This window comes from Melanotaenia boesemani, chromosome 13 (assembly GCF_017639745.1).
Source record: "Melanotaenia boesemani isolate fMelBoe1 chromosome 13, fMelBoe1.pri, whole genome shotgun sequence".
In the NCBI taxonomy this organism is placed as follows: Eukaryota; Metazoa; Chordata; class Actinopteri; order Atheriniformes; family Melanotaeniidae; genus Melanotaenia; species Melanotaenia boesemani.
In genome coordinates this window covers 8,732,295-8,745,020 of record NC_055694.1, presented here as the reverse complement: position 1 = coordinate 8,745,020, position 12,726 = coordinate 8,732,295, and the positions used below count along the sequence as shown (strand labels likewise).

The following is a 12,726-nucleotide window of genomic DNA, read 5'->3' as shown; positions in this document are numbered from 1 at the left end:
CTGTAATCCAAGAGGTGTCTGGAGACACCCGGTACATCCATTATTTCCAGTTTGCCTTTCAGGGTGGAGGGCTGGATTATGTTAAAGCACTCAAAAAGTAAAAAAAAAAATGTCTAAAAGTGTGTACATGCACATTATAGACAATATGCATAACATAGACAACAAAGTTAAATTCTCCAATTATTTGTAATTGCTTATTCCCTATCTATCAGTGTGTTACAATCTGTATGTACCCCCCACTTGCAAGAACTTTTAGATTCTTCACTACACTTCATAGATGCCTTTTGTAATCAGTAAGGCCCAGAACAATGTTTGCTCTGCAGAGAGACTGAACCTAAAATTCAAAACTGTTTGAATACTAAAAGAGCATGAGTGTGATGCTATATTTCAGGATTCCATATGGTGTTGCCAATAGGCAAATGAACACATTTTATGACAAACATCATGCACACTCTGAGTAAAAAGATTTCTGAGGAAGCTAGAAGTCCTTTTTGGTAATATATTTGTTGAATTGGAAACCAAAAATATCAGTTTGTTGCTTCGACAACGTTAACTAATATTGAGTTATTCACACAATCAGCCAGTTCTTGTATTTATTCCACAAACATCCCACATTGTGTACAAAGAAAATCCATTAGCAGCTTAGCCTTCAGTAAAAATGGGATGTGTAAGCATTTCTGTTTTGTTGCCTCAACTGATATTTTACCACTTTCCACATTTGTCCCAATTAAGACTGGAGTATACAGAAAAATTTCCCCCAATATCGCTTCACTGTTCCAGTGGAGCAGATTGGCCATCATTTCAACATGTCAGGAAAAATTTATGTCAGCAGGGCTGATGGAAGTGGTCAAAGGTCTTGGCTCTCCTCACAAAGCGACTCCACTCTGTACTCCAGAGGGCTAGCAATATTGTTCAGAACTCACCCCAGGGCAGGTGTAATCTTCCTAGGAGATTACAACACTTCCTCTGTATCATCAAGGAATGCTTGTGCTGTTTGCAGTATGATAGAATACAGAGCATTATCACCTCTGTGTTCCTCCAACATATTTTTCTTCCAATACTGACATTGCCATAGGAAGCTTAATTTTATGATCAAAGTCATTAAAGAAAATTTCACAGTATTCATGTCCTGTTTGTTGTACACTCAAGCTGATTGAGAGATACAACAAAAATAGATATTCATTCTATGATGTGACTTAAAACACAATTTTTGAGAATATTAAGAGACTTTATTGTCACTGTAAACTTAAACCAAAATTGCAGTGGTGAGAGTCATATAGCAGCAACAGTAATTAAAATAAAATATAACAACACATACAGATAAAAGGTACACCAAAAGCAAGACAGAAAGCATACACAGTGTTGAAAGGTACAGTACGGGGTGTGTACCAAAAAGAAGCATCTCTGAGCAGTTTGTATGTGCAAACACACATATGTATATATATATATATATATATATATACACATATGTACATATAATGTCTACATATATGCCTTTATTACCATAAATCAAGCCAATGAGCTGGCTGCTAACCTTACAGAAAAGAGAAACAAACACACACACACTCACACACACACATACACACACACACACACACACATATATATATCTATATATATATAGATATATATATGTGTATATATAAAAACACATTTTAGTTAAACCATTTAGTTATAACCTGGATTTGCCTGCTTTGCAACCAGAGAATTTCTCCATCATTGGACCAGAACTAATATACATACCCTTACATGTGCATGTCAAGTAATTTTTTCCTAACCCATATTCATACAAACCATGTTTATGTGCTTAGCCATTGCATGTTTCTTTTTCCTAAATGGTAGCACACATAGATTACTGAACCCGGATGTTATTTTAGCATAGTTCTCTCGCGCTGCTTGTTCTCAACCATAAAACCAGTCTCACCTTGAATTTTCAGTAATGGTTAATACAGGAAGCTCAGTTTGTCACTAAAAGTTGTAGAATAACACAGTGTCATTGTGTGAGGACATCTTTATTTGATTGACTTGCTGAACAAAAAGAAAAAGAAATAATAAAACAATATTTGTAAATGAACCCGCCTAAGCAGCAGCAACCTGTTCCTGATAACTTGACTGAGATCAACAATGCTGCAGTCAACTCTGCCTCATGATGACTGTCGGCCATTGTGGATGGACGATGGCAACTCCATCAGCCAAGCAGTAATACAAATAACAACTAATAACTGCGTGTTGGGAAACATCATTTATAAAAGCTGACATGTGGTTTGGCGCCCCTTTTGGCTATTCCCATGTCAAACAACTCAGTCATTTGTGATGTCTGCAAATGTAATGTCACAGAAAACCTTAGGCCAGTTTCTTTGAAGGATGTCTCCCAGCTGTGCTGCCATGTACACATGTCGACTTGTGTTCATCAACTTCAGGGAGGGAGTAAGTCAGGTTTCCTCTATTTTTCTCTAATTGATGTTTGTAAAACAGAGATACTGGGAAAAAACTGAGTATAATGACTATTAATGGAGAAATTGATCAGCTTTATGAGGGTTAATTGTTTGGTGTGGAAACATGAAACGGACATGTGTGTTTGCTTTTGCGTATATTCAACATCTGTATACATTTTTATATGCATATGCTCTTTACTATATATCTACTTATTATATTTTTACTGCCCTTATCTTGACTTGTCACGTCTCTTTAAGTATTTGGGGATGCACTTCTGTACATGTTCTGGGATGAGCACCATACATAAAAAATCCCTCAACACTTCATATATGCTTTAGGATGTTTTTCTGTTCCCCTCAGTCAATGCCCACAGCTGTATTTCTGCAGCTCTGCGATGCAGCTGTCACTGACTTCAGAGACATATGTTATTGCATAAAACCCCAGGGTAAAAACAGGTTTTTCTTTACACCGCCTACATGGACCCCATCATAAACACTTTTCTGGTAGAAGTAAATAGAGAAACCCAGCAAAGACAGAGAAGCTCAGGACAACTGAATAATGGATCCTGTGTGGCATCATTATGTCTTTCTATGTGACAGTTTTGTGATTGTGTGCTGTTCAAAATGACATTAAAATATCTCATCTCCAGTGCAGTTACATGAGTAATTCTAGGTCATGCACTGGTTGAAAAATCCTATTGGATAATTGATTTTGCATGTGGGACATAAATGCTGGCCTGTAGGTTAAATGTGCAAACTTGAGAAACACATCCGTCTTTATTTTGTGTTCTTTAAAGCCTGGTATGCACATAACAATTTTTGGGCTGTTTTAGTTTCGATTTTGCCTCTTCCCGACCTCGGAACGCCCGATTATCGTGAGATTTCCCTGTCCAATTATCATTTGGTCTGTGGTGTGTTACGAGCTGATTTGTTCCAATAATCCACTCCGAGACGGGTCGTAGCCGACAATCGGGAATATAGAACATGTTCAATATTTCAGAACCGATTTCTGAGGAACGCAGACGACTCATGCACTGTGACTGTGCGGATGGTGACGTGGCATGGAATGTAGCCAATCAGAGAGGGAGCTGGCTGGGGAACAAGGAAGTAAATCAAGTCTGTGTTCACGCGATCTCCAGTCTGTTATTTTTTTATTTCTGTATTTGTCTGTTAACGATAGTTCCAAGACCACCATCATTCCCTCGTCCTGTATGTCCTCTTCCATGCTCTGTGTTGTGTTTTCCGGTTGTTACTATGTTTCTTCTTCTTCATTTTTTTCAGGTTGTTGCTATGTTTCTTCTTCTTCATTTTTTGCCGGTTGTTGCTATGATTCTTCTTCTATGTTTCGACGTTTGTCCAATTCGGAGGACTAGATTGTAGATGAGTTGCGGGACAGTATCGTTGTGTGTGTTGTTCTGTGATGACATTTTCGGAGCACACCACAAACAATACGATCAAAAAAGATTTCTTTTTATCTTCACGTGTGAGGTCTCGACCAGACAAAAAAATCTCATAAGATTAAAATAATCATTATGTGTGTACCAGGCTTAACCTTTTAAATGAGAATATCACATTCCATCAGTGAAGTCTTTTAAATAATTTTCATTAATCTCTATTGTCTCTGATGTAACACAGATGTACATCCAGACCACAACCCTGACCATCTCTGTGAGCCTCAGTGCATCCGTCTCCCTGGGAATGCTTTACATGCCCAAGGTCTACGTGGTTCTCTTCCATCCAGAGCAGAACGTACCCAAACGTAAACGCAGCCTGAAGGCTGTGGTCACTGCAGCTACCATGTCCAACAAGTTCAACCCCAAAGGTGGCCTGAGGCCAAATGGAGAGGCCAAGTCTGAACTCTGTGAAAGTCTGGAAACACAAGGTCAGTGTCATGTGTCTTTTTTAACAATTAGAAAAAACAATTAAAACACTCAAAGAGTTAAATTTATGCTGGAAAATATTCTGACCACCAATATAGCTGTCACAGAATACACACTTATACAATATTTGAAAATAATTAACTCTTTTTGGATGAACATAATTGATTTTTTTCTCCTTAAACAGCTCAAGAAATTGGGAAATGTTACATGAGCATCATCAGAGATGAAGGCATTAGGCAGCGATTGTGCCAGCAGAATTACACCATATCCTCAATTTGAATGAGCCCCAGGAGATTACAACAGAAATAAGAAATGATAGGAGTTTTGTCATTTATCCTTAGCTAGGATGATGATTTTCCCATGTCCTATTATTGAAAGATTTAACTTCAGTACAGACCAAAGCTAATGCCACAACTTTTGCTTGATTGCTCTTCATTGATCCGGTAAGATCCAGTAATACACTGCATGTTCCACATTCTCATTGTGGAAATACAACATGTGTTTCAAAGGCAGAAAGGAGACTTGTGGGAGCAGAATCATCCTGCATTTTGAGTGTGGAAAAGCAAATAGGTGTATTCTCACCCAGCCTCACTGGAACTGGGAATCAGGAGGTTTGATGGGGTGCCCACAGTATTCTGATTTTGAAAGGAACAGAAAGAAGGGTGGCTCAGTGCTAGTAAAAGAGGATATTTCAAATACCAAGATAATGTGTATAAGTAGGCTGTCTGTGTGTGGGGGCAGGCTCAAATCCAATCAAGCAGCTGCATATGTTCTGATGACTGAAGGTTCTGATGTTTTACTCTGACAAGCTGAACAGCATGCAATGATGTGTATTAGAACTACAACGCCCACACTTGCATGCCTGCCTTTATTGTGCTTCAGAATGGCATTGTTCCTTCTTGTCCAATAACAGAGCCCATTTATTGGTGCTGATTTTAACCACTGGTTTGAACTGTGAATCTAACAACTGCTCTTTGTGCTTATGTGTCAGACTGTGTTGAGGGAGGGGAGCCTTGTGAGGGACTTTAGACTCTCAGGTAACTGGATTAAAAAATAACTTTGCCCTTTATCTGTGACCACGTTTCTCCTGTTTCTTTCTTCCAATCCCTGTGCCTGCCAGTACAAAGCATCATGACTGCCCCTAGCTAAAATGCAGCACCCTGAAATGGCACAAAGCAGTTTTATCGCACGCTCACATATCCACCCTCGGACAAGTGATATTAACATAGATAGACAATATTTGTGTGTGGTGCTTTAACATGGCCAATCAGCATGGTATAGCCAGTTAATGTGGAAATATGACACCACTCCGCCTGAGTGCAGGAGACAAGCGATAGCCATGTATGCCCTGTAATTTGTTTCCATGTTGACAAAAGAAGGAATTTGTGGTAATGGGACAACAATAACAATAAGAGTGAACAGGAGAAGACAGATGGGTCTGCCAGCTCCAATTCTTTCTGGACCATCTATTCTTTATCTTGGCCTTGCAGCACATAAATATTCAAATAAGGTTCATTTATCAATGCTTCTCTTGGAAGAGATGCTTTGAATGAAATGGTGAGAATGCCGACACCCAGCATGGCACTGACAAATGTAGAGAAACGTTTACCGTTAAATATCTCTCCTCTAAAGCACTTTTGCCCCAACTGTGGCTTTCAGCTGTCTTTTGATTGGATTCATCCCCTCTGACATATTCAATCAGCCAAAGCTGCTGTGGGCAGATTGGCATATTGGTTGTGTGATTACCACCACCGAGCATGCTCACATAAGACAGCTTTATTTGAGGGGGAGACAGTCACGCTGGCACTTAAACACAAATGTGTGCTGGTAAGCATGAAGGCACACATACACAGCTAGACAATATATGACTTATGTCACTGTTGTCTGCCTTCTTGTCATAACTCTTATACTTAATATTACTTATACTTATACTTAACTATAAATATTGAGAGCTATTATCTGCAGGGATTTCAACAATGTTAAGTCCACTCATATTTTGCCTTTAAAATATTTTATGCACTTATAGTTACTAGACCGACTGCTGCATGTTTTGCTTGGAGCATAGAGAAGTCGCAGGTCTTTGCATGTGCTGAAAGTCTTGTATTTGAATGGCTACATTTCATACTGTTCTGTTTTGCTTGATATTTCTTTATAATGCATTTTTGCCAAAATTTTTGCCACAGATTTCCTTAATGCTACCATGATCCTGAAGTGATTTTTTTTAAATGTTGTTGTCATTGTTGTTTTGTTTTTATATGTGTTTGTTTTTAGTACTCTGCATAAGTCTTTAACTACCCCTCATTTTCTTATGTATGTCCAGGAGAAAAGAAAATAAATTACAAGAAACAAGATTATTGAAACATAAGCAAACAGATGGAAATCTAGCATGTGAGGGGATAACTGTACAATTCTAACAAGGTTCTTTATTTTTCAGGATAACCTGAACCTTTAGCTAAGTTTACTTGTCATTTCTTTAGTAGTCTTCAGGAAATATTCTGCAGGATTCTTGAACTTTCCAAAGCTCTTCTTTGGCTATCACCGTGTGTTCTGTTCTGTCAAGATGACCCCAACCTGCTTCAGTGATGTTTAGATCTGGGCTCTGGGGAGGATTCATTACTCCATAAAACCCATTGCCACAGATATTCAATCCAGTTTTTGTGTAAATTGGCATACCTCAGACTTTTCTCCCCATTTCCCTTCCTGACAGTTTCTGATCAGGCTTCAGTGAACAGTTGGTGGATCAACTGAAGGTCCAGATCTCTCCAGTCCTGCTTCTAGTCTTTTAATATCTTTTGGACATCACTATTAGACAATGTTTATTGGCTGTATATAGTCTTTTTTTTAATTTTTTTTTAAATGCCTGACACTCATCTTCTCTTCCTCTCTTACAATTTCCTCATGTTGTTTCTCTCAGGACACACTGCACACCAACCTGAGATCTGGCAAGTTCAAACAAATAGTTTCTTTGCGAATCACCTCGTTACATTAGAAATATTTGATGCCTGTGTTATCTCTTTGACATTTATAATAGATTCAAAGGAAAAAAAATATGTGTCTTTGAAACAGAGTGCTAAAAAACAGAAAATGTACCTGGAGACAGGTAATCTAGATTGAAAACACTGTTAAAAAAAAAAGGGAACACTTAAACAACACAATGTAAGTCCAAGTCAATCACACTTCTGTGAAATTAAACTGTCTACTTAGGAGCAACACTGATTGACAATCAATTTCACATGCTGTTGTGCAAATGGAACAGACAAAAGGTGGAAATTATAGGCAATTAGCAAGACACCCCCAATAAAGGAGTGGTTCTGCAACTGGTGACCACAGACCACTTCTCAGTTCCTGCTTTCTGGCTGATGTTTTGGTCACTTTTAAATGCTGGCGGTGCTTTCACTCTAGTGGTAGCATGAGACGGAGTCTACAACCCACACAAGTTGCTCAGGTAGTGCAGCTCATCCAGGATGGCACATCAATGCGAGCTGTGGCAAGAAGGTTTGTGTCTGTCAGGGTAGTGTCCAGAGCATGGAGGTGCTACCAGGACACAGGCCAGTACATCAGAAGATGTAGAGGAGGCCGTAGGAGGGCAACAACCCAGCAGCAGGACTGGTACCACCACCTTTGTGCAAAGAGGAACAGGAGGACCACTGCCAAAGCCCTGGAACATGACCTCCAGCAGGCCACAAATGTGCATGTGTCTGCTCAAACAGTCAGAAACAGACTCCACGAGGGTGGTATGAGGGCCCGACGTCCACAAGTGGGGGTTGTGCTCACAGCACAACACCATGCAGGACATTTGGCATTTGCCAGAGAACACCAAGAATGGCAACTTCGCCACTGGCACCCTGTGCTCTTCACAGATGAAAGCAGGTTCACACTGAGCACATGTGACTGACTGAGTCTGTTGATGCCATGGAGAACGCTCTGCTGCCTGTAACATCCTCCAGCATGACCAGTTTGGCAGTGAGTCATTAATGGTGTGGGGTGGCATTTCTTTTGGTGGGCACACAGCCCTCCATGTGCTCATCAGAGGTAGCCTGACTGCCATTAGGTACCAAGATGAGATCCCCAGTCCCCTTGTGAGACTATATGCTGGTGCAGTTGGCCCTGGGTTCCTCCTAATGCAAGACAATGCTAGACCTCTTGTGGCTGCAGTGTGTCAGCAGTTCTTGCTAGACGAAGGCATTGATGCTATGGACTGGCCCGCCTGTTCCCCTGACACATCAGGGACATCATGTCTCGCTCCATCCACCAATGCCACGTTGCACCACAGACTGTCCAGGAGTTGGCGGATGCTTTAGTCTAGGTCTGGGAGGAGATCCCTCAGGAGACCATCCGCCACCAGATCAGGAGCATGCCCAGGCATTGTAGGGAGGTCATACAGGAGGCCACACACACTACTGAGCCTCATTTTGACTTGTTTTAAGGACATTACATGAAAGTTGGATCAGCTTGTAGTGTGTTATTCCACTGTAAATTTGAGTGTAACTCCAAATCCAGACCTCCATGGGTTAATAAATTTGATTTCCATTGATAATTTGTGTGTGATTTTGTTGTCGGCACATTCAACTATGTAAAGAACAAAGTGTTTAATAAGAATACTTCATTCTTTCAGATCTAGGATGTGTTATTTTAAGTGTTCCCTTCATTTTTTTGAGCAGTGTATATATAGCTCCTTTAGCTTCGAAACTATTTTTCTGCATCGACAAAACTCAGAAGTTCAAAAGGCTCAAAACAAATTACCAATCTTAGACCAAAAATAAAAAAAAACACATAAGAAAAGCAAGCAACGCAAACCATGGAAGGCAACACAATTTGCGTTTGTATATATCACAGATAATGCAGCAGAGTGATATGTGGTGTGTATGAGAAAATATGTTGGGATGAGTGTAACTCAGTCATAAATATAAAAGCAATAAGGAAAAGAGAAAGTAAAAAAATGTCTAAATAAATAGATACAAAAATCATCAGGCTCATAATGTTGATAGTCATCACAATAATATAATAAGCTATTACAGTTTACAATTTTAATTGCATTATAATTGTTATAATTTCCCTTGAGGATAAATAAAGTAGGTTTAGTTTAATTTCAACAATAATAATAATAATAATAATAATAATAATGTGAAAGTTAACTCTGTAGCTCATTGTCATATTTTAAACTGAAGATCTGCTGTTACAGTTTCATATCTTCAGCTTCATAACAGACTTTCTAAATGTCAATTTTAATGCAATGATGGATATTTGTGTAAAAACCATTTTACATTATTACCCTGGTATCGTGATTAGTTCCACCTGTGCATGGTTAATGAAGCCATCCATAAATAGAACCTCATATCAATCTGTATTCAAACAATGTGGCTTCTTAGAGATTACCCCTCCATGCCTGTTTAAAGCTCACCCACTGCATTTTTAACCCTTTGCTTCTTTCTCCTACACCTTCACTTGCAGTGCTGGCCTCAAAGCAGACATACATAAGCTACAGTAACCATGCCATCTAAGACAGAGGAGAGTCGTAGGAGTGGAGCAAAGGCCTGCCAGAGGAGAATTCATCTATTTTTTTGGGAAGTATTGTGGAAATACTGGTGGACTTTAATGCTGCTACAACACAGGAGACAGGGGTGGAAAGATGGGAATTTCTTACTCCAAATGGATGTCATATTTTTCTAGGGAATCTGGTAAAGGCTTGAATGCCATATTTATGAGAAAGTGGTTAATTGCAGGAGCAAAGTGGGATACTTGGACAGTTAATTTTCCTCTTCCCACCCTTTCTGAGAGACAACTGATAATTGATCAGTGATATTTTCAGACACAGGAGTAAAACACCTGGAACCAACGATATGTGTTTCTTCTGACATGTATAGCACACTAGTTCAGTTCTCTCTAAGGCCGTATCATTTATCTCATTTCAACAAAAAAACAGAGAAGTGTTCTGTTTTTATTAAATGGAGCTGATGATGTTAAATGGTATCTAAATAATAATTTTTGTTATCAGTCAAGTTGAAAGCTGCAGTACTATTCAAACTGTACATGCCTTATTACAGTAAACTCAGTATTTCTACATGAACTAACATGTGAAACACTGGAAAATAAAGCAGTGGGCCACCCCAGTGTTTTTTTTTTTTTTTTTGTTGTTGTTTTTGTTTCATAAAAATGGTGATGACACCATCATCTTGGCAAACCTAGTGTACAGTCCCAAAGCATGCTTATGGGAGCATCACGTGTACTGTGCTGTGTTGTCAACGTCTATGGAATGCAACATTTGTCATGGTTGTCTTTGACAGTTAAAGATGTCATTCTGGATCATTCCCCACTGGGATATCTTCTGCTGAATGAAGACTAATCGTACCCAGTAGGAGCAAAGCTAAACACACTCATGGAATAACTTGGTTTACATCACTTTTCATATATGTCAGCAAGAACCTGGAGACTTGACAATGCATATGTTAAACATCCTTGATTATTTTTTGGCCCTTATTTACCATCCACTTCCTGAAGTTTTAGTAAAATCAAGCAGTTATAGCACTGTTAAAATTTCACCCCAATCAAGTTTGAGAAGCAAGAACTTATCAAAGGTAATTTTTCTATCATCTTTTTTCTCTTTGTTTCTTTTGTGTTAAACATAACTTACTGAATTATGTCTAACATTCAGCATATACCTCATTCTAATGGTGGAACTAATTCAACTGACAGTATTCTGTCCCTAAATACAGGGTTTGATGAAATGTTTGATTTCTGAAGGGTCGAAAAATACCCTGACCTATCAGCAATTTCATACCAATTTGTATGTTGCACATCTGAATCCATAACAAGCATCGGTGCAAAAATCCTGATGGTGTTTCTAATAGAAAAGTAGGAAAGGATGATGAATTTTATATGCATTTCTCTGCAAAGGTTTTATATGGTTGAATGGTTTCTGGCCTCTGGGTGATAAATATTAATGTTGCAGTGGGGATGATAAATGACAGTTTTAGTGGTATTTTTGATGCAAAATTAAATTTAAATAGAGTAACTGATTAGCATTAACAATGAATTAGAGAAGGTTTGAGCTTGGTTTAAAAGGAGTTGCCATTTTATTCTGGATCATTCTGTTTGGTCCTCACAAACTCAGAAGGAAGCTGAAAGGCCAGGGAATATGCCACTAACAAGATAGTACTTTTGCAATATTAAAATGTGACTATTTGTCAACACAAGGATCAGCTTGTGACATCTTCGGTTTTTGTTTCTGTAAATGTTTTTGCTTCTTCCTTTGTGGTAAACATAAAATCCTAAATTCAGCTTTAAATCTCCTGAGTAACTGCTTCAAATCTTAATCCATTGATTTCTTTAAAATAGTGACAAATAGTGGATGAAAACCAAATGAATGTGTTTGATAAATAAGGGCCAGTGCCTTCATTTTGTGCCTCATACCCATTGAGCTACTCCTGTTATCCAGGCAGGAACTCCTTCCTTTTCAACTGTATTCTGTTCATAATTAATTCAGAACTGATGTACAATTTGTAAGCAAGTGTGTAAACCACATTTCTGTCTTCAGTCTCTTAAGTAATCGTCATAAGCAGTAACTCTGGAGTTTGTCTCATTAAATGTTCTCCTCAGCGATGCAAAAATCTGTATGTTGCATGTCAGAACCCATAACGAGTCATGTGAACTATTTGGGAGAATGAGGCATAACGTCCAGAGGGAAAACTACTGCAGAGGATTATAAATAAATATTTTCAATCAATCAATGATTCTCTCAGCTTCAGCAAGTTTAAGGTGTTGCCGCAAATGTTTTCTTCATCATTTGAACAAGTATTGTTTGTGGGATTGTTTGTGTTTGTGAATATGATAATTTACTGCTTTTTTGGGGGGATTGGGGGGGTTGGGGGGGGGGGGGGGGGGGGGGGGGGGGGGTCAGGGGGGTGTTGGGGTAGCACAAACCCTTTTATTTTTCTAAAACACTGTGTGTGTTAAAAAAAATAGAATATGTAAGTGCTGACTGAAATTAAATGGCAAGTTAATGTATGTTATTAAGATGGATTGATCATGTCTGCTTTTATTTACTGAATTATTTTAAAAAAAGAAAAGATTAAAAAAAAAAAAGTTACAGTGCCTGGATATTTATGAATAATCTATAGAGAAAAAAAAATGTGTTGAGCATGTTCATTTTTATACAAGATGTTTCTAATAAAAGACTGTTTTGCTATGACGGTGTTGCTCCTTCTTATCAATGTAACCTCTGCAGCTGTGCTTTAAAGTCTAAGCTAAATTGAGTTTTTTGTATATTTCTTGTCAAAAGTATTATTAAACCCTTAAGAAATAAAATTAAAAAAAGAACTTGAATTTAAAAGAGCCCTTTCCTCAGTAGAACAAAGCTTTAATTCTGAGATGTTGATGGATTTCTTTACATTCAGTCTTTGAAAGCATTTGTA

At 38.4% G+C, this 12,726-nt stretch overlaps 1 protein-coding gene across 2 annotated transcripts in view; it reads left to right on the top strand.

Moving 5' to 3' along the window:
- Positions 1-12,153, top strand: part of LOC121652052 (metabotropic glutamate receptor 4-like) — a 199,456-nt gene extending 187,303 nt beyond the window's left edge. The window contains exons 10-12 of one of the 2 annotated variants that reach the window (XM_042004590.1): positions 4,071-4,317; positions 5,307-5,352; positions 9,767-9,824. In XM_042004590.1, coding sequence (XP_041860524.1) covers positions 4,071-4,317; positions 5,307-5,344 — 285 coding nt within the window. In that variant the 3' untranslated portion in view covers positions 5,345-5,352; positions 9,767-9,824. Of the gene's footprint in view, positions 1-4,070; positions 4,318-5,306; positions 5,353-9,766 lie in introns of both variants that reach the window. The other variant, XM_042004589.1, reaches the window with a different exon arrangement.
- The last annotated feature ends 573 nt before the right edge of the window (positions 12,154-12,726 follow it).